The sequence below is a fragment of the Manis pentadactyla genome, chromosome 8, assembly GCF_030020395.1.
Source record: "Manis pentadactyla isolate mManPen7 chromosome 8, mManPen7.hap1, whole genome shotgun sequence".
Taxonomy (NCBI): Eukaryota; Metazoa; Chordata; class Mammalia; order Pholidota; family Manidae; genus Manis; species Manis pentadactyla.
In genome coordinates this window covers 53,684,456-53,709,918 of record NC_080026.1, presented here as the reverse complement: position 1 = coordinate 53,709,918, position 25,463 = coordinate 53,684,456, and the positions used below count along the sequence as shown (strand labels likewise).

General features: G+C 38.1%; 1 protein-coding gene across 2 annotated transcripts in view; it reads left to right on the top strand.

Annotated features, from left to right (window-relative positions):
• Positions 1-7,360: 7,360 nt before the first annotated feature.
• ERO1B (endoplasmic reticulum oxidoreductase 1 beta) overlaps positions 7,361-25,463 on the top strand; it is a 52,421-nt gene continuing 34,318 nt past the window's right edge. The window contains exons 1-5 of one of the 2 annotated variants that reach the window (XM_036919311.2): positions 7,361-7,693; positions 14,281-14,400; positions 18,763-18,846; positions 22,698-22,739; positions 24,263-24,345. In XM_036919311.2, the coding sequence (XP_036775206.2) occupies positions 7,598-7,693; positions 14,281-14,400; positions 18,763-18,846; positions 22,698-22,739; positions 24,263-24,345 (425 nt within the window). In that variant the 5' untranslated portion in view covers positions 7,361-7,597. The remainder of the gene's footprint in view (positions 7,694-14,280; positions 14,401-18,762; positions 18,847-22,697; positions 22,740-24,262; positions 24,346-25,463) is intronic. The other variant, XM_036919312.2, reaches the window with a different exon arrangement.

Sequence of the window (25,463 nt, the reverse complement as noted above, 5' to 3'; positions counted from 1 at the left end):
CCTCTTGCTCATTCCCTGTGGTTCTGTAGGTTGTCAATCAAGGTCTTGCTCCCTCCCAGCAAGGTAAACTCTGAAGGAATATGAATTTTGATAGAAGGGACAAAGGACTAAATGCAACTGTAATTGATCCGTCTGATGGCAGTGCTCTGGAAAAGACTTTACTTAGAGTCCCTGAATGCTGTCCTGAGGGACTCACCTTTCCAGAGTGAAATCTTCTTGTTACTACTGTAAGCTATTCCACATTCTCTTTTTTTAAAATTTAGCTAAAGTTGGTTTTTGTGGCTTTCAATGACAGGCGATTAGTGTATGAACCTTCTTTCCTCTGTTACAACTTCCAACCACAGTGTTAGGGATAGAGAGGTTTAAACTGAGCATTACCAAGGAGCTCTGCAGGAAGCAGGGTGACGTCACTTATTCTTTTAACAGCACTGGTCAGTGTAGCTGATTTTAGGGAAAGCAAAGGTAAAGAAAGAGGCCAAGGTGAGGGAACAAAGAGGAGAGCAGTCTGTTTTCAAAGGAACAATCCCTTCATACTGCTCACCACAATTAACACCAAAACAGATCCTGACAAAAATAGAAAAGTAGAGAATACTGCCAAACTCATTCTATGAGGCCAGCATCACTCTAATACAAAACCCAGACAAAGACAGTGCAAAAAAAGAAACTACAGACCAATATCCCTGATGAACATAGATGCAAAAATCCTCAACACAATATTAGCAGACCAAATTCAAAAATATATCAAAAGGATCATCCATCACCACCAAATGAGATTTATTCAAGGGATGCAAGGATGGTACAATACTCATAAATCAATCAATGTGATATACCACATTAACAACATGAAGGATAAAAAACATGATCATCTCAATAGATGCTGAAAAATCATTTGACAAATTTTGATATCCATTCATGATAAAAACTCTCAACAAAATGGGTGTAGAGGGAACAAAAATCAACATAATAATGGCCATATACCACAAACCCACAGTTAACATCATAGTCAATGGTCCAAGGCTGAAAGCTTTTCCTCTAAGATCAGGCACAAGACAAGGATGTCCACTCTCACCACTTTTATTCAACATAGTACTGGAACTCCTAGCCATGGCAGTCAGACAAGATAAAGAGATAAAGGGCACCCAAATTAAAGGAAGAAGTGATACTGTCACTATTTGTATATGACATGGTACTATATACAGAAAACCCTAAAAATGCCACCAAAAACTATTAGAACTAATAACTAGATTCAGTAAGTCATAGGATACAAGAATTAATATGCAGAACTCTGTTGCATTCCTATACATACTAATAGCAAACGACCAGAAAGAGAAATCAGGAAAAAACTTCCATTTACAATGGCATCAAAAACAATAAAAAACTAGGAATAAACCTAACCAAGGAGGTGGAAGACCTGTACTCTGAAAACTATAAGACACTGATGAGAGAAATTGAAGAAGACACAAATAAATGAAAATCTAATCTATCCTGTGCTTGTAGATAGGAAGAATTAATATTGTCAAAATGGCCATCCTGCCCAAAGCAATTTACAGATTCAATGAAATCCCTATCAAAACACCAATGGCATTTTTCAAAGAACTAGAGCAAATGATCCTAAAACTTATATGAAATCAAAAATGATTCTGAATAGCCACAGAAATCTTGAGGAAGAAGAATAAAGCTGTGCGTATTATACTCCCTGACTTCAAGCTATACTACAAAGCTACAGTAATCAAAACAGTACAGTTCTGGCACAAGAACAGACCCATAGATCAATGGAACAGAATAGAGAGCCCAGATATAAACCCATGCACATAAGGTCAATTACTATACAATAAAGGAGCCATGAATATACAATGGGGAAAAGACAGTCTCTTCAATAACTGGTGTTGGGAAAATTGGACAGCTATATGCAAGAGAATGAAACTGGATTACTGTCTCACTCCATACACAAAAGTAAATGCAAAGTGGGTTAAAGACCTTAATGTAAGACATGAAACCATAAAACTCTTAGAAGAAGAAAATATAGGCAAAAATCTCTTGAACATAAACATGAGCAATTTTTTTTCTGGACACATCTCCCTGGGGCAAGGGAAACAAAAGTGAAAATGAACAAGTGGGACTGACTATATTAAACTAAAAAGCTACTGTACAGCAAAGAACACCATCAACAAAACAAAAAGGCAACCTATAGTAGGAAGAATATATTCATAAACGATTTATCTGATAAGGGCTTAATATCCAAAATATATAAAGAACTCATACAACTCAATGTCAAAAAAACACATAACACAAATAAAAAATGGGCTGAGGACCTGAGTAGATATTTTTCCAGTGAAGACATAGAGATGGCCAACAGGCACATGAAAAGATGCTCCACATCACTAATCATCAGGGAAATGCAAGTCAAAACCACAATGAGATAACGCTTCACACTAGTTAGATTGGCCGCTATCCAAAAGACAATGTTGGCAAGGATGTGGAGAAAAGGAAAACTCCTACATTGTTGGTGGGAATGTAAATTGGTGCAGTCACTATGGAAAGTAGTATGGAAGTTCCTCAGAAAACTAAAAATAGGAATACCATATGACCCAGTAACTCCATTTATAGGAATTTACCCAAAGAAAACAAAATCTCTGATTAGAAAAGGCATATACATTCCTATGTATATTGTCACATTTTCACAACAGTCAAGCTATGGAAGCAACCAAAGTATCCATCAGCAGATGAATGGATAAAGATGAGGTAGTACATAAATAAAATGAAATATTATTCAGCCATAATAAATAAAGAAATCCTGCCATTTGTGATTGGCCAAATTCATTTATATGTGGAATCCAAAAAAAAGACAAAATAAACAAAACAGCAATAGACTCACAGACACTGAAATGTGATGGGTGGTTACCATGGGGATGGCTTAGGGTAAGTGAGTGAAATAGGTGAGGCAGATAAAGAGGCACAAAATCTCAATCATAATACAAACTAGTTGTGGGGAAGAAAGTACAGCATAGAGAATATAGTCAATAGTTCTGTAACATTTCTCCATGTTGACACTAGTTGTGGTAGGCATTTAATAATGTGCATAGCTGGAGTCGCTATGTTGTATACTTAAACCCATATAATATTGTGTATCAACTACAGGTCAATAAAAAATTTTTTAAAGAATATTAGTAAGACTTTTATTAAGTAATCTTTCTATAAAAATTGTTCCTAAAATATTTAGCTAAAAAAAGTAGATCCCTTCCTATATACTAACAATGAACTAATAGAAAGAGAAATCAGGAAAACAATTCCATTCACAATTGCATCAAAAAGAATAAAATACCTAGGAATAAACCTAACCAAAGAAGTGAAAGACCTATACCCTGAAAACTACAAGACACTCTTAAGAGAAATTAAAGAGGTCACTAACAAATGGAAACTCATTCCATGCTCCTGGCTAGGAAGAATTAATATCGTCAAAATGGCCATCCTGCCCAAAGCAATATACAGATTTGATGCAATCCCTATCAAATTACCAACAGCATTCTTCAGTGAACTGGAACAAATAGTTCAAAAATTCATATGGAAACACCAAAGACCCTGAATAGCCAAAGCAATCCTGAGAAGGAAAAATAAAGTGGGGGGGAGATCTCACTCCCTAATTTCAAGCTCTACTACAAAGCCACAGTAATCAAGACAGTTTGGTACTGGCACAAGAACAGAGCCACAGACCAGTGGAACAGAATAGAGACTCCAGACATTAACCCAAACATATATGGTCAATTAATATACAATAAAGGAGCCATGGACATACGATGGAGAAATGACAGTCTCTTCAACAGATGGTGCTGGCAAAACTGGACAGCTACATGTAAGAGAATGAAACTGGATCACTGTCTAACCCCATACACAAAAGTAAATTCGAAATGAATCAAAGACTTGAATGCAAGTCATGAAACCATAAAACTCTCAGAAAAAACATAGGCAAAAATCTCTTAGACATAAACATGAGTGACTTCTTCATGAACATATCTCCCTGGGCAAGGGAAACAAAAGCAAAAATGAACAGGTGGGACTATATCAAGCTGAAAAGCTTCTGTACAGCAAAGGACACCATGAATAGAACAAAAAGGTATCCTATAGTTGGGAGAGTGTATTCATAAATGACAGATCTGATAAAGGGTTGACATCCAAAATATATAAAGAGCTCACGCACCTCAACAAACAAATAGCAAATAATCCAATTAAAAAATGGGCAGAGGAGCTGAATAGACAGTTCTCTAAAGAAGAAATTCAGATGGCCAACAGACACATGAAAAGATGCTCCACATCACTTGTCATCAGAGAAATGCAAATTAAAACCACAATGAGATATCACCTCACACTAGTAAGGATCACTAACATCCAAAAGACAAACAACAACAAATGTTGGTGAGGTTGTGGAGAAAGGGGAACCCTCCTACACTCTTGGTCGAAATGTAAATTAGTTCAACCATTGTGGAAAGCAGTATGGAGGTTCCTCAAAATGCTTAAAATAGAAATACCATTTGACCCAGGAATTCCACTCCTAGGAATTTACCCTAAGAATGCAGCCGCCCAGTTTGAAAAAGACAGATGCACCCCCTATGTTTATCGCAGCACTATTTACAATAGCCAAGAAATGGAAGCAACCTAAATGTCCGTCAGTAGATGAATGGATAAAGAAGATGTGGTACATATACACAATGGAATATTATTCAGCCATAAGAAGAAAACAAATCCTACCATTTGCAACAACATGGATGGAGCTAGAGGGTATAATGTTCAGTGAAATAAGCCAGGCAGAGAAAGACAAGTACCGCATGATTTCACTCATCTGTGGAGTATAAGAACAATGAAAAACTGAAGGAACAAAACAGCAGCAGACTCACATAACCCAAGAATGGACTAACAGTTACCAAAGGGAAAGGGACTGGGGAGGATGGGTGGGAAGGGAGGGATAAGGGCAGGGGAGAAAGAAAGGGGCCATTACAACTAGCATGTATAATGTGTGGAGGGGTACCGGGTGGGCTCTACAAGACAGAGAAGACAAGTAGTGATATTTCAGCATCTTACTATGCTGATGGACAGTGACTGTGAAGGGGTATGTGGGGGGGGACTTGGTGAAGGGGGGAGCCTAGTAAACATAATGTTTTTCATGTAATTGTAGATTAATGATACAAAAAAAAAAAAAAAGATCCCAACAGACATCATTCTGAATGAATTTGGATACATGGTGTCTCATGAAAATCACCTGTGAATTCCAATTGCACTCACTAAGATAAAAAACCATTTATCCCCAAAAGTTGTTTGTCAGGCTTGTGAGCTGAAAATAGAGGATATTGCTGCTGTTACTTTCTGGATTAGGTAACCAAGAGGACAGAAGCTATCTGACCCTGCATCGGAATTCTGTGCCTGCTTACTTTCCATCAACTGACCACTCAAACTATTCTTCAATGACACATCCTGAAGGGCTCTAACTATAAGCCATGGATTCTGCACTTGATATCTCAAGCACCAGAGGACCTGAGATCAAAGACCCATTAAAGGACCTGAGATTTTATAATAAGAAAATGTATAATCCACTCTTTTTTAACAACAAAAAATTCTCAGGATTTTTAATAACGCAATCCCAGAATGTGTGACCAGTAATTTCAAATGCAGCACACAAAACAAGGCATCTTGAGAAGAGTCCACTACACTGGATTTGACAGGAAAGAAACTTCAGTAGAACGAGAGAAAGGGGAATGGGAGGATCAAAAGCAGAGGTTTGGCAAAGAAGAGAGGAGACATGGAAAGGTAGTTGGAAGAATCAGGCAAAAATTCTATTTGTTTTTAAGCTAGGAAAGAGCTGCTTAAGAGGAAAAGGACTGACCAGACCTGCAGTCAACCAGGGCTCTGTGCCTAGAAGGGCACTGCACTTGGTTTAATGCTCTGTAGTCACTGTCTTGACATTTTTAGAACCAGGACCCTGCATTTTCATTTTGCACTAGGCCCCATAAATTATGAATAAGTGCTCCAAAAGGAATAAAGCATTATGTGTAGGCTGATTAATGTACCCTCACCAAAAAACCCCCATAATCTGTGTGTTACTCTTTATGGCAAAAAGGATTTTGCAGATGTGATTACCTTAAGTATTTTAAGATAGGGAGATTATCCTGGACTACCCAGGATATGGGTACAATGAGATCACAGGGTCTCTATATCTAGGAGCAGTAGAGTTAGGGCCAGAAAGAAAAGGCATGTAACAATGGAAGCAAAGGGGCCAAGAGGTGACACTGTGATGCACAGTCGTGACCTAAGGATGCAGATCGTCTCTAGAAGCTGGAAAATGCAAGGAAACATATTGTGCTGGAAAGCCTCTTGAAGTAATGCAGCCCTGCTGATCCAAATTGGATTTCTGGCCTCCAGAACTCTAAATTTGTTTTGTTTTAAGCAACTAAAGTTGTGGTAATCTGTTATAGAGGTGATGGGAAACTAATGTACACTACATTAAGTGTAAGGTGATGTATTACTAGTTTTCTAGAAATCAAGGATATTAATAAAACTAATAGCTATCGTTTATTTAATCCTTCCTTTGCGCTATGTAACATACTAGACGCTTTAGTATATAATCTTACGTAATCATAGGACAATTTTTGAGGTATTATGGTACTCACAGATGGACAAAAATGAGGTTCAAAGACGTTAACTAACGTGTCTAAAGCCACAAAACAAACTGGAATGTTTTAGAGTTGAGAGCTGAACCCAGTCTATAGTCAGGCTTTTTTTTGTTCATTTATCCCCACCCCGCTATTTCATTAAAAACTTTGGTGTTTCTTCCCATTCTTTAAAGTGCTTTGTACCAACGCGGGAGTGGGACAAAAAAGACGATAACATGCACGTCGGGCTGTAAAAAATCAAATAGCTGAAGCCACCTCTCCAAGTCTCAGGTGGTTTGCGTAGCCACCCGCAGAAGATGCGAGGCTACAGAACTGTGAATGAGACAAAGAGCTTCAGATTGAAAGGGGAAGATCCCGCAACATTTGTTCTCAGTTTGCGTAGGTGCTGCACCAACTCTGGAGCCGGGCGGCCTCAGAGAACAGCCTTGATTCCAGGAGCAACTGCCCGGGGAGGGAAGCAGCGACCGGGCCTGCTAGAGGGAGGCCGCCCCGTCCCGCAGTTGCACCTCCTTTCGTTTTGGAGGCCTGCGTGGTTCTGCCCCATTGGCCGCCGTGGAGCCTGAGGACCAGGGAGACGGAGCAGCCTCCGAAGCCTTAGGCTCCCGCGTTTCTCGGCCCCAGCCCCGCCTTCCTGACGCAGGCGCCTCCGCGGCGGCACTGGACCACAACTCCCACAAGGCCGCGCGCCCGGGGGCGTGGCCGAGGAAAGGGAAGCCGGGGGCGGGCCGCCTAGGGGATGAAGTGGGGGCGCTCGGTGCTCTGTCCTCACTCGCAGCTGTCGGGAGCCGGGGAGCGTGCTCCCCGCCTCCAGTCAGGCGCGCGGACCTCGGACCCTGGAGCCTCGGCCGCTGGGAGCCGTCCCCAGGGGTTGTCGCCTGGGCCAACTGCGTTCTCCGGCCCGGAGGGGCCTGGCCTGAAGCGGTGGGGGAAAGGTCAGCATGAGCCGGGGGGCCCGGCGGGCTGGCGCAGGGCAGGTGGCCGCAGTGCAGCTGCTGGTCACCCTGAGCTTCCTCCCGAGCGTCGTCGAGGCCCAGGTGAGCCCGAGTAATGGTGGGGCGGGGCGCCAGGCCGAACCCCCCGGCAGCCGCGAACGGGCCACGGCGGAGGCGCGGGAGGGCTGGCCGGACCCCGAGGTGGTTTCTGGCCAACTGAAAGGACAGAGGGCTGAAAGCTGACAGCCAGTCGCCTCAAGTATGCGAATCGCTGGCGGTGTGCGGGGATGGCGACGCTGTGGGGCACGCGTGGAAAAAGGGAAGATGGTGACGGTGCCCTGAGGTGTTTTCGTTTCTCTCTGATTTTATGAGCGGCCGGGAGTGTGGCGGGAGATGGGATGGGAGTGGAAACGTAGGCTGTTTTGCGAAGAGAGCCCTCCTAGATATGGTGAAGCTCTCCCCTTCTGGAAGGGAGGTGGCGAGCAGGTGACAGGCCCCGGGAGCCCTGCAAACAGCGGGCAGACCGGGAAGGGGGACGAGACTTAACTTCCTTGGACTTCTGGACTAGAGAGGCCCTCGGCTTTTACCCTTCCTCGAGCACCTTCCCCTGCTCAGGACTGCTGCATTTTCCCCAACTTGTACTATGTCTGCTAAGTGGCATCGCCAGATGAGCCCATGTAAGAGACTTGGGGTGGGGATGCGGGTCTGTGTCTGGAATCGTGGCTCTACCAGTAGAGAGGTGAGGGCTGGGGAGTAAATTAGAGTTGGGGATTGTCTTTCTGAAACGTCTATTACAGGAACATTCTCAGTTTGCTGGAAATCGGAGGCTTCGCAGACCAGAGGCTTTAGCCTTAAGAGAGATGTTAGCTTCTTTTTTATACAGTAACATTTGAATAGACTTTCAGGTGCTGCTGTGTCTTGTCTGCACCTGCTGCAAAGTGGCAAAACAGAGAGAGAGAGAAAAAAAGAAAGTGTCTCAGGTGGCCCAATAATGAGGGGAGATGTCATTTGAAGCAATTAATGCTCATTGCTAAGAAAACTTGAAGCCAGCTGTGAGTGTAATCAGTAAACATGTTTTTAGAATTCTATTTAGTCACTTTTTTCATGGCATCTTGGTGTTCTGCACTAAATCCCAGAATGCCTGTATATTCTATTTGTGTCCACCTTTGACTTGTTTTTAAATGAGTGATTTGACAAAAGTCAAAGGGGCAAACTTTTGGTTTTGGTATTGTAGAGCATGTTAAAATGTAGATTCTTTGGGCCCACCACCCGATATCCTGATTTAGTGAATTTGGATGTGACCCAGGAGTCAGCATTTTAAACAAGCCTTGCAATTAGTTATCCGTTGAACTACCTTCTAAACTGCACTTGAAGAAGGTAGAGGAAATCTGGGTACTGTATCTACCAGATTTAAGAAAAGTAAATTTTCCAAATTGTCTTTGGCAAAATTATTTTCTAGTTACTAGTTGGTTGTTTTTGGGTGGAGTTTTACATTTAGGTATTTTTCTAAAATGAGATTTTTCTCATTTCCTCTTTTTCTTTTTATATAACATATATTAATTATATACTTTGTCACCAATCTAGAAACTTCATTTTAGGTTTCTTCACCTACCCCTAATTATGTATATTAATGTTTTATATGTGTCTTAAATTTTATTATATCCAGATGAAGTATGTCATTTTAATTTTATGATGTCCACATGAATAAAGATTTGTGCATATTCAAAGTAGCATTGGCAAAGGACCCTCAAAAGTGAACACATTTGGTTTTTGTTTTCAGTGATGCTTTCTAATACAGTGTTTGTATTTTAGATAGTACTTTAATTGGTAACATGTTTAAAAATGCATTTTCCTTTTATTTGATAGATCTCTCAGAAGTGGGGTTAATGAGGTAACTGAATTTCAGAGAGCTTACATGACTGTCACACTTGTTCAGTGAACAAGTTTACTTTTGGCCCCTTTCTGGTCTGTACACATGGCAGTATGCTTGCTTCTTTGGTATAGAAATAAAGCAGAGGGAGACTCAAGAAAATAAAAAAGTGGAACTAAAACAGTTCTTTCACTTTTCTTTCAAATATTAAATTGGAAAAAACCCAGTATGTCATAAAGGGAAAAATTAGATTTAAAAAAAACCCTCTGTTTACAAATAAAGCGTTTATGGAAGGGATTGTATTGAGTATATGTCCTTGGAATAAAACCATAAATTATTTTTGAGCACAGAAAGTGATAGGCATTTGTATATGTCATACCTATTGTCTTACAAATAAAATACAATACTTTGGAGTATGGCAGAGCATTAGGAACTAAAGACGTAACACTCACAGTGATATGACAAGTTACTCTTCTTGTAAAGAAGGAATTTCAGTTGGATATATTTAAAAATCTTTCTAAATGTATTACTGATGTGGCAGGAAATCAAGGAATATATAGTCTGTCCCCCCACCTCCCCCAAGCCCCTGCCAAAGCCAGATCCTTGACATCCTAACAGTGCTGTTTCCAGTCCATTACCCTGAGGATTTTTCTCAAACCCTGAGCTTATGCTTTCACAGGTGTGTGGGGTACAATGGGAAAGAAATGGGCCCTATGTCTGCCCAAAAGAGGAAACTGAAAGACCTCACCACAAAGGTTGGATCCCACAGAGCTACATCTTTAGTATCAGGGTGAATAAAAAATGAATCCCACCACAAGTAAGGGGAAAGTAAAGAAACTTGATAGGGGAGGGGGAAAAACCACCTTGAGAATTTGTAATGATGAACCAGTTCTTGTACACGTTTACTGGCCAAATTCGTGCCACCCGTGCTGGGAAAAGCTTCAAATGGAAAATTTCATTTTAGCAGTCCCAGGCTGATAGGCCCCCAGCTTACTGATAAAAGTAAATATTCATCTCTTTTGGAGGAATTTACTTTTGACCCAAGCCCTAATGTATTCTCAAAGATAATGTGCCAAGAAGAATAAGCAACTAATAGTAAAATATCACAAAGCGCACAAGGCATCATGGATGAGGTACTAGAAACATGGACAATAGAAATAGACCTGTAATGACCTTAGATTCTGAAAATATCAGACCTATTTTAAAAATCCCTATGTTTAATGTATTTAAATAGAAAGAGGAAGAGAAAAAGGCAGGCACTGACTTCAGAGTGTGGAAAAGTCAAGAGATCTTAAAGAATAACCAAAAAGATGAAAACATAGTGACATAGTGAGACTGAAGTTCTGGAAATGAAATTACAAACTCAGTAGATGGTTTAAATAGCTGATTATTCACAGCAGAAGAAATGTTTATTGAATGAGACAATCATTTTGTATCCTCCACATGATAAATATTCCTTTTTTTTTTCCTTCTCCTGTAAGAATGGAAGTTCCTGGAGGGCAAAGGTTTTGTCTTTCTCTCTTTATCTCCTTCTCTCTCTCCCCTCTCTCTCTCCTTCATTCTCTGTCTCTCTCCCCTTCTCTCTGTTTCTCCCCCCCATTCCCTCTGTCTCTCTCCTTTCTTTGCCCTCTCCTCTTGTCTCTCTTCCCTTCTCTCTTTCTCTCCTTCTCTTCCTTCCTTCCTTCCTTCTAATTCTGTATTTGCAGCACTTAGTCCAAGGCTTATGTTAGGTCTTCAATAAATACGTTGGATGAATGAATACATAAGTAAATGGAAACTAAATGCATGTAAGTTATTCAAATGAAGGCCAGCAAGATAATAGGATAGTAAATTTTAAAGAGAGCTTAAGAGACATGGAGAATAAAGTAAGAAATCTAATATGTCTTATTGGAGTTTCAAAAGAATAGAATAGGGATACAGCAGTATTGATTCCTCCATGTCAATATGGAAGAGATAACCCAGTAGAAAAATAAATAGACAACATAAACAGACATTTCACACAAGAAACAAACATAAAACATAAGAACATTGCACCTCTTTGGTAGAAAAAAATCATACCCATTTATGCTTACTAGAGTGGCAAAAATTAAAACAGATTAATAGCAAATATCGGTGAGGATATGATTCAACAGTAACTCCCATCCACTCTTGGTAGGATTGTTAATTGGTACAACTGCTTTGGAAGCAAGCTATAGTGATTTCACTTGTCAGCATATAACCTGGAGGAATTGTTACATATATTTATCAGAAAATTGTACAAAAATGTATATAGAGCATTGTTCTTTAGCTAAATCTGGGAATAACCTAAATATGGATTGTATTAGTTTCCTATTGCTGCTGTACCAAATAACCACAACTTAGTAGTTATTCACAATGCAAGTTTATTATCTCATAGTTCTGTAGGCCAGAAGTCTGAAAATGGGTTCTACGGGGTTAAAATCAAGGTGTCAGTAGGGCTGCAGTTTCTTGTGGAGGCTCTAGGAGGGGGAATGGTTTTCTTTCCCAAGAGGCTGCTGTGTTCCCTGGCTTGTGGCCTCTTCCTCCATCTTCAAAGCTATCAGTGTACCATCTTCCAGTCCCTCTCTGACTCTGACACTCCTGTCTCCTTCTTATAAGGAACTTATAAATATTGGGTCCACCCAAGTAATCCAGTATATTCTTACCATTTCAAGATTCTTACTGTCATCTGCAGAGCCCCTTTTGCCATGTAAAGTAACATATTCAAGGTTTTAGGGCATGGACATCTTTGAGGGGGCATTATTTTGCTTACCATACAGATCAACAGTAGAACAAGTAAACTGATATATCCATATAATGTACTCTTACAGCAGGGAAAATGATTGAAAATATTATAAAACATCTTGGATAGCTGTCAAAATGTATAAGAACCCTATCACAGTTCACACATTAGATTCCACCAATATTAAACTTCAAAACAGAAAACCCTCTATAGTGTTTAGGGATATATCATATGTGATGAAATTACAAAGAAAAGTAAAGGAAACAAAAATAAGATTTTTTACCTCTAGGGGGAGTGAGATAGATGTAATTAAGGAAGGACTTGGAAGATATTGGCAGTATTCATTGCTACTTTTGTAAATTTTGGTGATATACAGGTTTTTGTCTTAGTAGTAGTATGCCAGGGTTAGAAATATGTGCACACATAATTCTGTAGACCATGCCCCAGCCCCTACCACAATGAAAATGTGTGTGTGTGTGTGTGTGTGTGTGTGTGTGTGGTTTACTGTTAACACTTAAAAAATTATAAGAAATAGCAATCACTGGATAAAATATTTTTTAAAACCTAGGAAGTTTTTTGCTTTGTATTTTTTTCCTATTATGTGGAATTTGAAGTTTTGTAAGTAGTAAGCTAGAGAGCAGTGAAAATACATTCAGTAGAGTGACAGTCTTAGTAATTCATAAGTAGGATACCAAAGCATATGGAATTCTAGAGCCAAAATTCTTGCCAAGATTCCTTGTTCTTTATCTTGAGATAATAGAGCTCTGTTTGTTGTAGGCAGTTTGGGAACACATTTATGCCCCTAGGGAAAAAGTGTGAAAGAGAAACAACTGGGAAGGACTGGTTTCCATTTTCTGACCATCCTTTGCATATATTCCTCTTACGGATCACATGAATAACCTTTAACAGGCTGGGTCTCGTTTTTGTTTATAAATTTAAATTTTAATTGATATAATTGTAGTTTCTATATCTATACACTTGTAAGAAATAACAGAGAAATACCCTGTATCCTTTATCCACTTTTCCCCAATGGTAATATTTTGTTAACATATAGTGCAGTATTATAGCCAGGACATTGACACTGATACAACCCGTAGATCTCATTCAGGTTCCTTGGTGTATATACAGGTATTATTTCTGTATGCGTTTATCACACGCATAGGTTGGTGGACCCACCAGCACACAGATACTAAAGACTTCCATCACACAAAGATCCTTCTTGTTGCCTTTTTATAGCTACACCTACCTCCCTTCCGCCCCACTTCCTCCCTGCAGCTCCTACTCATCCCAGGTAACCAATAATCTGTTCCAATTTCTAAAATGATATATAATTGAAATTGCGCAGTATGTAGCCTTTTGGGATTAGCTTTTTTCACTCAGTGTAATCCCCTGAAGATTCATCCAAGTTGTGGGTGTCAATGAGTCCCAGTTTAAAATTTAGCTGAAGGATGTTTTATGGAGTTTTTAGACTAAGAATTCACTTTGCATACGAGTTTCTCTTCTTTGATTAGCGTACACTTTGAATAGTGGGTAAAAACTTGTATTTTAAAGTGCGATGGCCTTGGGACTATTCTACTTTGGAAAAGTTATTTTAACCTTGGTAAACCTTAATTTCCTTATATGTAAAATGAGGATAATAATACCTATTTCACAGAGCATTTAAACAATACATGAAAATATAATATGTTCCATAAATGGCAGTCTGAAAGAAAGATAGGGTTACTACGGCAGTATCACTGTGCTTTGTGACTTCTAGGTTAGTTTTAGGAGAAACTGTTTTAGCATTCTAACAACTACTTGGATTTTATATATGTTGAGGTAATGGAAGGAACATTCAGTATCTTTCTTTTTGACCACTAAACAAGAATATTTAGTTCTTCAGAATGGGTATATCTACTCCTACTGTTTTTTATTTAATTGACCATAGTAAAAAGTATGATTGCTTTAATGTATCTTAATCAGCAAATGCTAGCTAACTTGAGTGAATAAATTATATTTCTATGTGATAGTACAGATTTGTTAAGATTGAAACATCAGTAATTTACATATTTAAAATTTTATGTATATATTTTTTTCTAGGTCACTGGAGTCCTGGATGATTGCTTGTGTGATATTGATAGCATAGATAACTTCAACACCTTCAAAATCTTCCCTAAAATAAAAAAACTACAAGAGCGAGACTATTTCCGTTATTACAAGGTATAGTTAATATTTTTTATAACATTGGTACCAAATATTTTTATTAGTTGTTTACAGATGTGACTTTGTGACCCTTTTGAAAGCCCATTTCAACTCTTCTAGTACCCTACGTATGTTTTTTTAATCATTGGCATGTATTAAGTATTGTAGTGAAAAACTTCAATATTTTTGAATGCTGAGAATCTGAGCCCTCTTCCTATGCTTGGGGAATTCTTCATCTTTCAGTTTTGATTTTGAAGCACACTCCTTCCTCTACAGAAGGTGAAAATGCCAGGAACTTGCTTTGTCAGCCTCCCTTGTAACTTAAGCTCTGCACCTGGACACCTGCCGAGGTTTTGAGTTTGCTGACAGCCAGCGACATATGCTGGCATAATGTTAACAGGTCAAAGTACCACAGTGGCAGACATTTATTGGGTAGCTCACTGGAAGGGCTGGCAGATCAGGCCGAGGATACAGGCAGAACACCATCCATAGTAACTGCAGAACTGATCCTTAAATCTAGCAACAGCCTGCTCTAGACAGTTACAGAAAACCAATGGTAATTTAAAAGCAGCAGCAATAAGGCAGTATTCACAAGAACAATATTTTAAGTTTAAGAGCAATGTTTCAAAATTATGCTGTTGTGCTTTGCCTCCACTCTTGCTCTCAGTTAAATTGGGTTTATAATTTCTTTGATTTTCATTTTTAAGTTTATTTTAAAAATTGAGCATAATTTCCTCTTCATTCTGATTCTGTATAGGCTATCTTAGAAATTTAAATATTTCTGAGGATTAAAAAATTAGAGCACAAACTAATGGCCATTCTCTTTTGGTACCACCAAAATTTTGGATCAAATTGACCATTTTCCCATATCTTTGCAACACTTTGTACAAGAGTCAAGTTTCTGGAAGAAAGGGTTTAATTGCCTCAGTAGGGTCATCTGATCCCTTGACCATAAGAGGGAAAGACTTTGGTTAACAGTCCTATTTGCATAAATGTAAGGGGAGTCATCATTTCTCAAAGGGATGTTAGAGAAGAAGGAAGAATTGAAAGTTGATTAGGCAAAAATAACAATGTGGTTTTTGGCTAGCCAACATACAATTTGTCCTTCTTATACATTCAGTTAAAGAAAATCTTCCAACTGACTTAATGAAATTACTCCATGTGTCACCAGAATAGAGTCACCCTCTCCCAAAGGAGGGTAATGCAGTGATCTAGTTAATGCAGTTACCTCCAAGTCTTGGGATATCTGGTGACACCTATTTTTCTAGTTCTGTCAACCTATGAATAAATGAAGAGGAAATTTAACTACCACCAGTCTACTTGTGGCAGAAAAGGAAAGCTAAGAGGTTAATTAAAAACACACATACATACTTATGATTCTTCAAGCAAGGAAATATAGGTAGAAACAACAGTCTACTTCTGTCAACTGGTCAGTTGGTCGCTATAGCTAATGTTTATAATTTCACTCTTGTATAGTGCATTCCATTCCTTTATTCACCAAATATCTGTTGAACTATTATTTGTAGCAGGCCCTGTCCTACCTAGGTGCTATGGATGAAGCAGTGACTAACACAAAGAGCATACAGTGGAAAAGAAATCCCCACTTAAACTAGCAATGAAAAAAGATATATAGGAGTAAATGTATCAAAAAACAAGCAAAACCTAAAGGAAGAAAGCCTCAATACACTCCTGAAAGACACAAAAGGAGGCTTAACAAGTGGACAGATGTCTTTTAGCACCAAGATATTAATTCTCTCCAAGTTAATATATAAATTTAATATCCTAATAAAAATACCAACAGGGTTTTTTTTTCTTTTTCTGGAAACGGACAAGTTGTCAGGGCTTAATTTCCTGGGGAAGTAGATTCTGAGACAGTGATTAGTGCTCAAGAGGCTAATTAGGGACTACCCTTAGAACCAAGCAAGGGAAGGAAGACGAAGGAAGGAAATGAGGATTAGACAAAGGGAGAAGTAAAGACGATGCAGCCTTAGTGGAAACCTCAGGTGACCCTTTGGAGAGTTCTTAAGATGAGATGACCCTCCAGAGCTGTCTGCCCTTGAAGAAAAGGTCTAGTCCTCGGATGAAAGCCATGGGAAGGGGTAGTGTGACCTTGGGCAAAGGGGCTCTCTCCAGCTGAGGTGTGGCAGCCTGCAGGGAGCTGGAATGATAAGGCCTTTATCCAGAAGGGTGATCTGGGATCATGGGGCAGTGTCCACCATGGTCCACAACTTACACTGTTGCTAGTTCTTTATTGCTGCATAACAAATTAGCCTAAACTTCAGCAACTTAAAACAGCAAGTGGAGAAGGCAGCATTTGAGGACAACCTAACGAGAATGAAAAAACCATGTGGGTATCTGCAGAAAGAAGAAAGAGGACAGCGAACGAAGGGCAGAGAACAGGGAACCCAACTATGTAAGGTATTCTTGGCCATTATCAGGACTTGGATTTTGAACTGACCCAATTTTTAGAGGGTATAGTACGTGGAGTGAAAGAGGAGTCAAGGAAGATGCCAAGATTTGGGGCTGAAGAATGAGAATAAAAGACTTGCCATTCCTGGGATGACTGGGGCAGTTTTGGACCTGGTAATAGTTTGAACTGCGTGTGGCTGTCCCACTGACACATCAAGGAGTCAGTTGGATTTATAAGCCAAGAGCTCAAGGGAGCCTGCAGTTCCCAGATGTGCCATGCTGTTTCAAGCTGCTTTGTCTGTAGATATCCTGATCCCTCTGCCTAGAAAGCTCTTTCTCTAGGAAACTTCTGGTCACACCCATTTTACATGTTACTGACAGGAGGCCTTCCCTGACAAGTCTGCAGTCAGAATTGACTAGTCTCTCCCGTGTTCCCAGGCTGTATCTATTTTTGTCTCCTCCACTGTGATGTAGGTATTGTTTACTTCATTAACACATTTATTGAGGTGTCTGTTGTGTGTTCTAGGTGCTGTGGATAAAATAACGAGCAAAGCAAAAGCCCAATCCTTACAGTGGGGGGTGAGGACAGTAAATAAGTAAAGAAATAATCGGGTAGTGCTAAGTGCTGTAAGAATATAAAACTATGTGTGGGTTGCATCTGGAGCACTAATTAGAGCATCTGGTCAGGGAAGGTCACTGCTCAGGTGATACTTGCGAGAGTCCTGAAGGAGGTGAAGGGAGTAAGCCACGGAAAGATCTGGAGAAGCACCACTACAGGCAAAGAGAGCAGCCACTGTGAAGGTCCTGAGATAGACAGGAGCTTGGTGCATTTCCGGCAGGAAGGCCAGTGTGGCAAGAGGAGTGTGGTAGTAGATAGGCCAGAGGGTGGGAAGGGGCCACATGGTGGAGGGCCTCTTGGAGCTTGCTGCGGAGTCGGATTGACTCTCAAGGTGATGGGAGCCACAGGGTGGTTTTGAGCAGAGACTGATGTGATCTGCCTTGTGTTTCAAAGAGATAATTATGGCTGCTGTGTGGAGAGTAGATGGTAGTGGAAGCAGGGAGACTTGGGACAGTCTTGGTGAGAGATGAGGGGTGCCAGTGGACATGGGGAGAAGGGTGGGTAGTGAGTTGTTTGAAGGGGATACAAGAGGGAGGAAACAAGAATCAAATGATTGATTTGGGGCTTCAGAAATCCCTCTGGAAATCTTACTGAATTACTGTCTTCCTGTCATGTTTACAATATGAAAATCCAGAGTTTTTACTGTGGTTAAAATGATCTGGCCCTTCCCTCTATCCCTCATTCCCTGCCACCCTTCCCCTTCCCCACTAAAAGTCAGCTAAACTGGAGTTTCTCAGTTCCCAGAACTGTTCACACTCTGTCACCATATCTAAATGCACACTTCTTCAGAGGCCTCCATGCACCAGCCCCATTATTTTCTGTCACAAAACTCTGGATTTTCCTTTGTAGCACTTACCAAGATTTGTAATTAAATGAACATACAAATACATCATCTCTGTTCCTCCAGTAGACTTTAAATTCCAGGGGAGAAAGCAGTTTCTGTCTCTTTTTCTCCTGGAGCCTACTTAGTGCCTGATGCCTAGTGGGTGTGCAGTGCACACTTGTTAGGTGAATGGGTGCCTGAGCAAGCCCTGGCCAGTGAGGTAGGAGTATGGGGCTGACACACATCAAAGTAGTCCTATAGTGCTTTCCAGGGGCTTCAAATGGCAGTGTATGTGACTTCATTCCTTTTTGAAGTGTCAGAGGATTAATAGCAGTCATTTATTTTTAAAAATTAATAATACATCTGGGTGTCTGAAAAACTGCTGTAATTTTAAATTCTGAAGTGCATAGGTGCCACAAGATAGGAAGCTGTTCCTTCTTATTCACCACTGTGACACGGGTGTCCAGCGCAGTGACACTTAGAGAACATTGCAGAACTGTGACACACCTTTACTCTTGTTTCCATCAAGGTTAATCTGAAGCGACCATGTCCTTTCTGGGCAGAAGATGGCCATTGTTCAATAAAAGACTGTCATGTGGAGCCCTGTCCAGAGGTAAAATAAATTAAAATAATGGAAAAAATTGCATTCTCTTGGACTTTTAGATAATCATGACTGTATTTTAGGCTAGTGTCAATGGAGTTGGACTTGTCGTCAAATTAATATGCTCTCAGCTCTCTTTTAACCAGGTTATTGAAGATTTATTGTATATTTGTCACCAAAATAGATTTGAAGACACTCTTGTATCTAGTGGTGTTGATGATTGGATGTGGGAGTGTAGTCTGATTCCACAAAATGAATGGGAAATCAGAAGCCTATTCTAGAATGATCTACAACGGGCTGACTCTTTACTTCATGCTTTTTTGAATCTGCATTTTGTTTCATAGGCAAAGTAAAAGGCTCTGAACCTTAAATGTCAACTTTAGAGTTGAAGTGGGGAAATTTCAGGCTTAGAATTAAGTCTTTACTTATATTTTATATTGTTTTTATATTTTATATTGTTTTTTTGACACCTAACATAATTATATTCTTGTTAAACAGTGATTAGTTCTAAGCTATGTTTTCACTTTTTGCTTTTCTTACCCAATTAGTCTAGTTTTTTTGTTCTTAAAAATAGGAAAAAAACCATCTGAACCAATGTCCTTCCTAAAGGGACAATTAAAAAGAATTATCTTCATTTTTCTTTGAGAATAAAATTGTTTTAACTTTTAAGTTTGAAATAATTTCAGACCTATGGAAAAACTGCAAGAATAATACAAATAGTTCCCATATATTTATCCAGACTCCCTAAATTAATGTCTATCTAACATTTGCTTCATTATTCTTTTTATTAGTATTTTCTGAACCTCTTCTGTATAAATCACCAACATGATGATCCTTTACCCCTAAATACTTGAGTATATATTTCCTTAAAAACAAAATTATTCTCTTACCTAACTACAGCATAATTAACAAAATCAGGAAGTTAACTTTAACATAATACTAATGTTTATAGACTTCAATCACATATTGCCAGCTGACTTACTAATGTGCCTTACAGCAAAAAAAAAGTTTCTCATCCAGAATCGTAAATTATATTGGATGTCATGTCTCTAGTTGTCTTTTAGTTGGACTAGTCCTCAGTATTAATTTGCCTTTTGTTGCCTTGACTTAAACTTTTTTTCTTTTCCTTCTTCCCTTCCTCCCTCCCTTCCTTCCTGTATGCCAGTTATTTTATAGACTACTCATTTTGGGTTTTTCTGATGTTCCCTAATGGTGAGATTCAGGTCATGTATTTTTGGCAGGTATACTACATACAGAAGTGAAGTGTCCTTGTGTCCTTCTCAAGGTGTCATATCTGGAGAGGTACATGATACCATTTTGATTACTTGGTTAAGGTCGTGGTTACCAGATTTCTTCACTGTAGAGTCAAAAAAATCTTTGAGACTGTGAAAATATCCCATTTTTAATCGTAATTTCACCGTAATAGTTTTAGCATCCATTGATTATTCTTGCCTGTATGGTTTATATGATGGTTGCCAAATAGTGATTTCCTGAGTTCACTTTTTCTACATTTATTAGTTGGCGTTAGTCTACAAACAAAAGTGTTTTCTTGTCTTTATTTACTTAATTGTATGTTCATGTCACTGTGAAATTGAGTGATTATTTTTTTCATTATCATTACTTTTTTAATTTAGTGAGCATTTACTATGTGACAGGTACCTTTTCAAGAACGTTACTTGTATCAGTCCATTTGATTCTCACAAGCCTTTAAGGTGTATATTGTTACTATTTAAATTTTTATAGACAGGGAGATTGAAGTGCAGAGATGTTGAGTACCTTACTTAGATCACAAGAGCTAGGGCAAGGATTTAATTTTAGGCAGTCTGATTCCAGGTGCTTTGGAGCCAGAAAATGTACCATACTCTCCCCACCCCAAAATAATTGCAGTTAATTTCAGGAGGTTCACAGACCCTTCCCCCAAGCATAACTAGAGTCAGACTCTCTGACTGGGGCAGGGTCAGGGGAAGCCCATGGACACCCCAGATTAAGAACTCCAGGTCTGAATGGTACCTATTCTGCTACATTTCCCCATCCAGACATGTGTACAATGAGATGAGCTTTATTGTTTTTTTATAACAGCTTTATTGAGATATAATTTATATTCCATAAAATTTACTCTTTCTAAAGTGTACAATTTAGTGGTTTTTAGTATATTCACAGATTGTGCCACCATCACCACGGTCAAATTTTAAAACATTTCAACACCCCCAAAAAGAAATCTCTACCCATTAGCAGTCACTCCCTATTTCCTCCTCCCTCCAAAAGCCGCTGCTCTACTTTCTTTCTCTGTGGATTTGCCTGCTATGGAAGGTTCATGTAAATAACACCATAACATCTGTGCTCTTTTGAGACTGGCTTCTGTTGCTTAACATAAAACTTTCAAGGGCCATCCATGTTGTAGCATATATCGGTACTTAATTCCTATTCCTGAATAAATATATCATGGTATGAATATACCTAATCTTGTTTATTTGTAAGTTGATGGACACTTTGGTTGTTAACACTTTTTGGCTACTACGAGTAATGCTGCTGTGAACATGAAAGTGCAGTTTTTGCATGGTCATGTGTTTTCAGTTCTCTTTGAGTATGTACCTTGGAGTGGAATTGCTGGAGCAAATGGTAACTGAGAAACTGACAAACTGCTCCCAGTGTGGCTATACCCTTTTACATTCCCACCAGCAATGTATGACAGTTCCAATTTCTGTTCATACTTTTCAACATTTGGTATTGTGTTTTTTATTTTAACCATCCTTGTAAATGGTATCTCATTTTGGTCAATAATGTTAATCATATTTTTCGGTGCTTATTGGCCATTTGTAGTATCTTCTTTGAAGAAACTTCTATTCAAATCCTTTGCCCATTTTTTCATATTGAATTGCCTTTTTATTACTGAGTTGTAAGTTATTTAGCTTGGTACAGGATGGATTTCTGTATTGTTTTTATGTTAAAATAATCAGGCATGTATTTATTCTAAATTATCCTCTTCAGTCTTAATTTCTAATAAGAATAAATTCTTTATTTGTATGTGAATCCCCAACATAAGAAATATAACACTTACATGCATTTAAAATTCCTATCCCCTTCCCAATCCATTCATTCCCTTTCTCTCCAGAGATAAAAACTATCCTGTCATGCTGGTTCTTTTAAGTAATGTAAGGATATTTGTATTTCTTTTTGGGGGGAAAACTCATTGGGCATTTCATACTGAACTCAAACTTGTTACAATTAAGAGGATCAACCTATGATTTTATGCTTTCAGATATGATTTTTGTTTAAAATTGTCTTTGACAAATCAGTTGTAATTATTGATAGGTTTGCTTATTAAAGCCTAAAACTAATCATTGGCTTTGAAGAAAAGAAAGTTGAACCTACATGCAGTTCTTCTATTGGTCAACTGTAGGTTAATCTTATGGGCCTAAGAGCTTACTAGTATTAACCCAGAATTGCTTACACTTTAAATATCAACTTGGAGCAGAAATTAAAATTGAGCATAATGTATTTCAGATAAATTTGGAAATTTTTAAAAGCTTCTGTTGCTGTGGTAAGAAAGTTTATGGAAAAAGTTATTTAGTTAGGCTTTTCAACCACAAAATTATATAAACTGTTAAATACTGCATTGAAAATTTAAATTAGAGCTGATTTTGATGCTCTGATTTTATCATTCAATTTTCTATAGTCTTACAAGTCTGTAAATTAGTATGACTCTTTACCTTTTACTTAAAATAATGAGTGAATGTGTATTTCTTCTCATAGAATAAAACAGCCTTTGTATTAGAGTTTATAGCATTACTAATTTGTGAAGAAATCAGAAAATAAATACAAAGATCACTTTAAAAATTTTTGTTTGTTACTGTTTTTTTAAGAGTAAAATTCCAGTTGGAATTAAAGCTGGAAGTTCTAATAAGGTGAGTCACTTTCTTCTTTGACTATTTCTGCTTTACATAGCAAAACATACCATTTACTGCTGACAGTCGTTGTAGAAAAGAATCATAACATGGTTAGTTAGGAATGGACTCATCTTGCTCAGAATCCCAAATTATGATTCTTGCAGCAGCAATAGTATATTTATATGATTCGTTTATATAGCTTCTTTTGAGATACTTCAGTTCTGTTTTTGGAACCTCTACAAGAACTATACAGTGTAACTACAGTATCAGATGGACCTAACTCAGCAGGTGTTTTTCATGCACAAATTTTTAGTCTTCTGTTTCAACTAGTCAACCTGTCATATTCAGAATTATGTTGTATGGTGTAAACAATTATCAAAATATTTAAAGCATAGTACTTTTAAATGGCATTAAAATATTCCTTTATTAAAGATTACCCTTTTCCTTTTATAAGCATGCCATAATTAATTTTGCCATTCATGTTTTTGGATAATAATTTAATTCTAGTTTTTCACTATAGTACATACATAATAAAGATGATACCCTCTCTCTGCTCCCTTATGCATCCTCTCTGTTTTCTTTTTGTGCCATTTCCCCAGTGTTGCCTTTGGTTTGTACTCAATATTAAGATCTAGATAAATAAGTAAACAATATAAAGACAGTGAAAATTCCTCTGGACTCCTTCCCAGTCCTATCCTGTTCCCTCCCTCCCCAGAGCTAGCCACTTTCTGAAGTTGATGTATATCCTTCTGCAATACTTTTCACTTGCATTGCACATTTATCCACAAGTAAAATACTGATGTCTTACTATGAAATTTTAAAATATTAAAATATTATATTTTTGTATCTCTTCAGATTAAAACCTTTTTTCAGTTTTTATTTTTACTCTGAATTATGCTTTTGAAATTTGGTCTCTGTTGATACGTGTAAATTTTTTAATTTTAGCAGTTGTATAGTATTCAGTTGTATATCCATGGGTTAGCCCTTTCTCTATTCATGGACATTACAGTTCTCAGTTTTTTGCTAATATAAACAAAAATGCAGTAGCCTCTTTGTGCTTTGTCTCATTTTGCACATGAGTTTCTCTATAGAGTTCTGTGTAGAAGTACATTGCTAGGCCATAGGGTATGCCTATCTCAACATTACAAGATAGTATCAAGTAACTTTAAGTGGTTGTACTTCTCTTTTGTTTTTAAATGTTGCTCGGATATGGTTTCAGCTGTAGGACTGCTCTTTCATGGGCTTAATGCATTTTTACAGCTCTAAATAAATATTGTCACATTACTTTTCCAGAGGGTTTTCTCAGTTCACATCATCACTAACATACCAATGCTAATTTTTTTTACTTTTCCTGTCTTTACTTATTTAGTTACTGGAAATTTGTGACTTATTTTGATTTTCTTAATTATGTTAGGGATCTTTATAATAATAGGTTGTATTTTTTAGTATATATCATTATTAACAGATTAACTATTCTGCCAGCACAACCTGAAATAGAGAGGTAATAATTATTACTAAACTTATTATGAACTTCCTTTCAGTATTTGAAAGTGGCAAACAGTTCCAAAGAATTAGAAGATTGTGAGCAAGCTAATAAACTGGGAGCAATTAACAGCACATTAAGGCAAGTTTTATTTTAGTATTATTAAGAAAACATTCTCTTATTTAGTTTATGTCAGAATCTTCTGTTTGGGTGCCCTGCTGGAAGAAGTTATTCTTTATCCTAGATTCCTTGGTAGCTTTGCTTACCCTTTTTGGCTGCTTTGTTCTTAAATTTCTAAGTGTATCATTAATAGTGACTCTTATAAAAAATAAAAATGTAGATCACTGAACTAGCAGGGCTTATGGGTCCATTCTTCCTGATGTTAAAAAAGGAACTTGATTCTCTAAGTAAATAGATAAATAGTAATTCAATCTATATGTTAACATTTTGAATGATAAAAGTTACTTTTAACATAATCTTTAACTTTCAAAAGTTTTTCTGTTGACTTTTCTATATTTGCTTTAAGTATAAACCTTCCTTTGAAGGCCAACATAAATAATTAATAAACGGTTTCAGATTATGCAGTATAAAATGACTGAAAATATCTATGGTTGGGGAAGGAGAAGGGAATATTACTGAAATTCTTTTTAATTTCCCTATTCAAAATTGTAATTGTTAAAGACTTAATAAAGCTAGCAGTCTTATTTATTGAAGAAAAATTTTCATATAGAAAAGTAGAAAGGAGCTACAAGGAGGCCCGTGTGGCTGGAGTACAGTGATCAGGACAAGCAGTAGAAGACCAAGACAGAAGATGCTAGGATAGGCCCAGGGGTAGGACAAGGTGGAGATCTTGTAGAGCCTTGAAGACAATTATTATGAATATTGCTCTTAAACTGAGTGGAATGAAAAGTCATTGAAGGATTTTGAGACAGTGCATGGACAGAGCCAGGTATTACATTTGCAAGACTGGTTATGTGAATTTTGTGGTAACCCAATCATCCAGTTTAGCTTAGACCAGAGGCATAGCAGTGGAAATGCTGAGTAGTAGTCAGATTCTGGATGATTTTGAAGGTAGAGCTGACAGGATTTGCTGAAGGATTGGATGTATGAGGTATGAGAGAAGATAAGAGCTATAAGATTTGGAACTAGAAAAATGGAGCTGCCATTTACTGCACTGGGGACAACTGCAAGAGGAACAAGTTTAATGCAAAATTACAGTTCAATCTTGGACTTGTTAAGTTTGAGCTGCCTGTGAGACA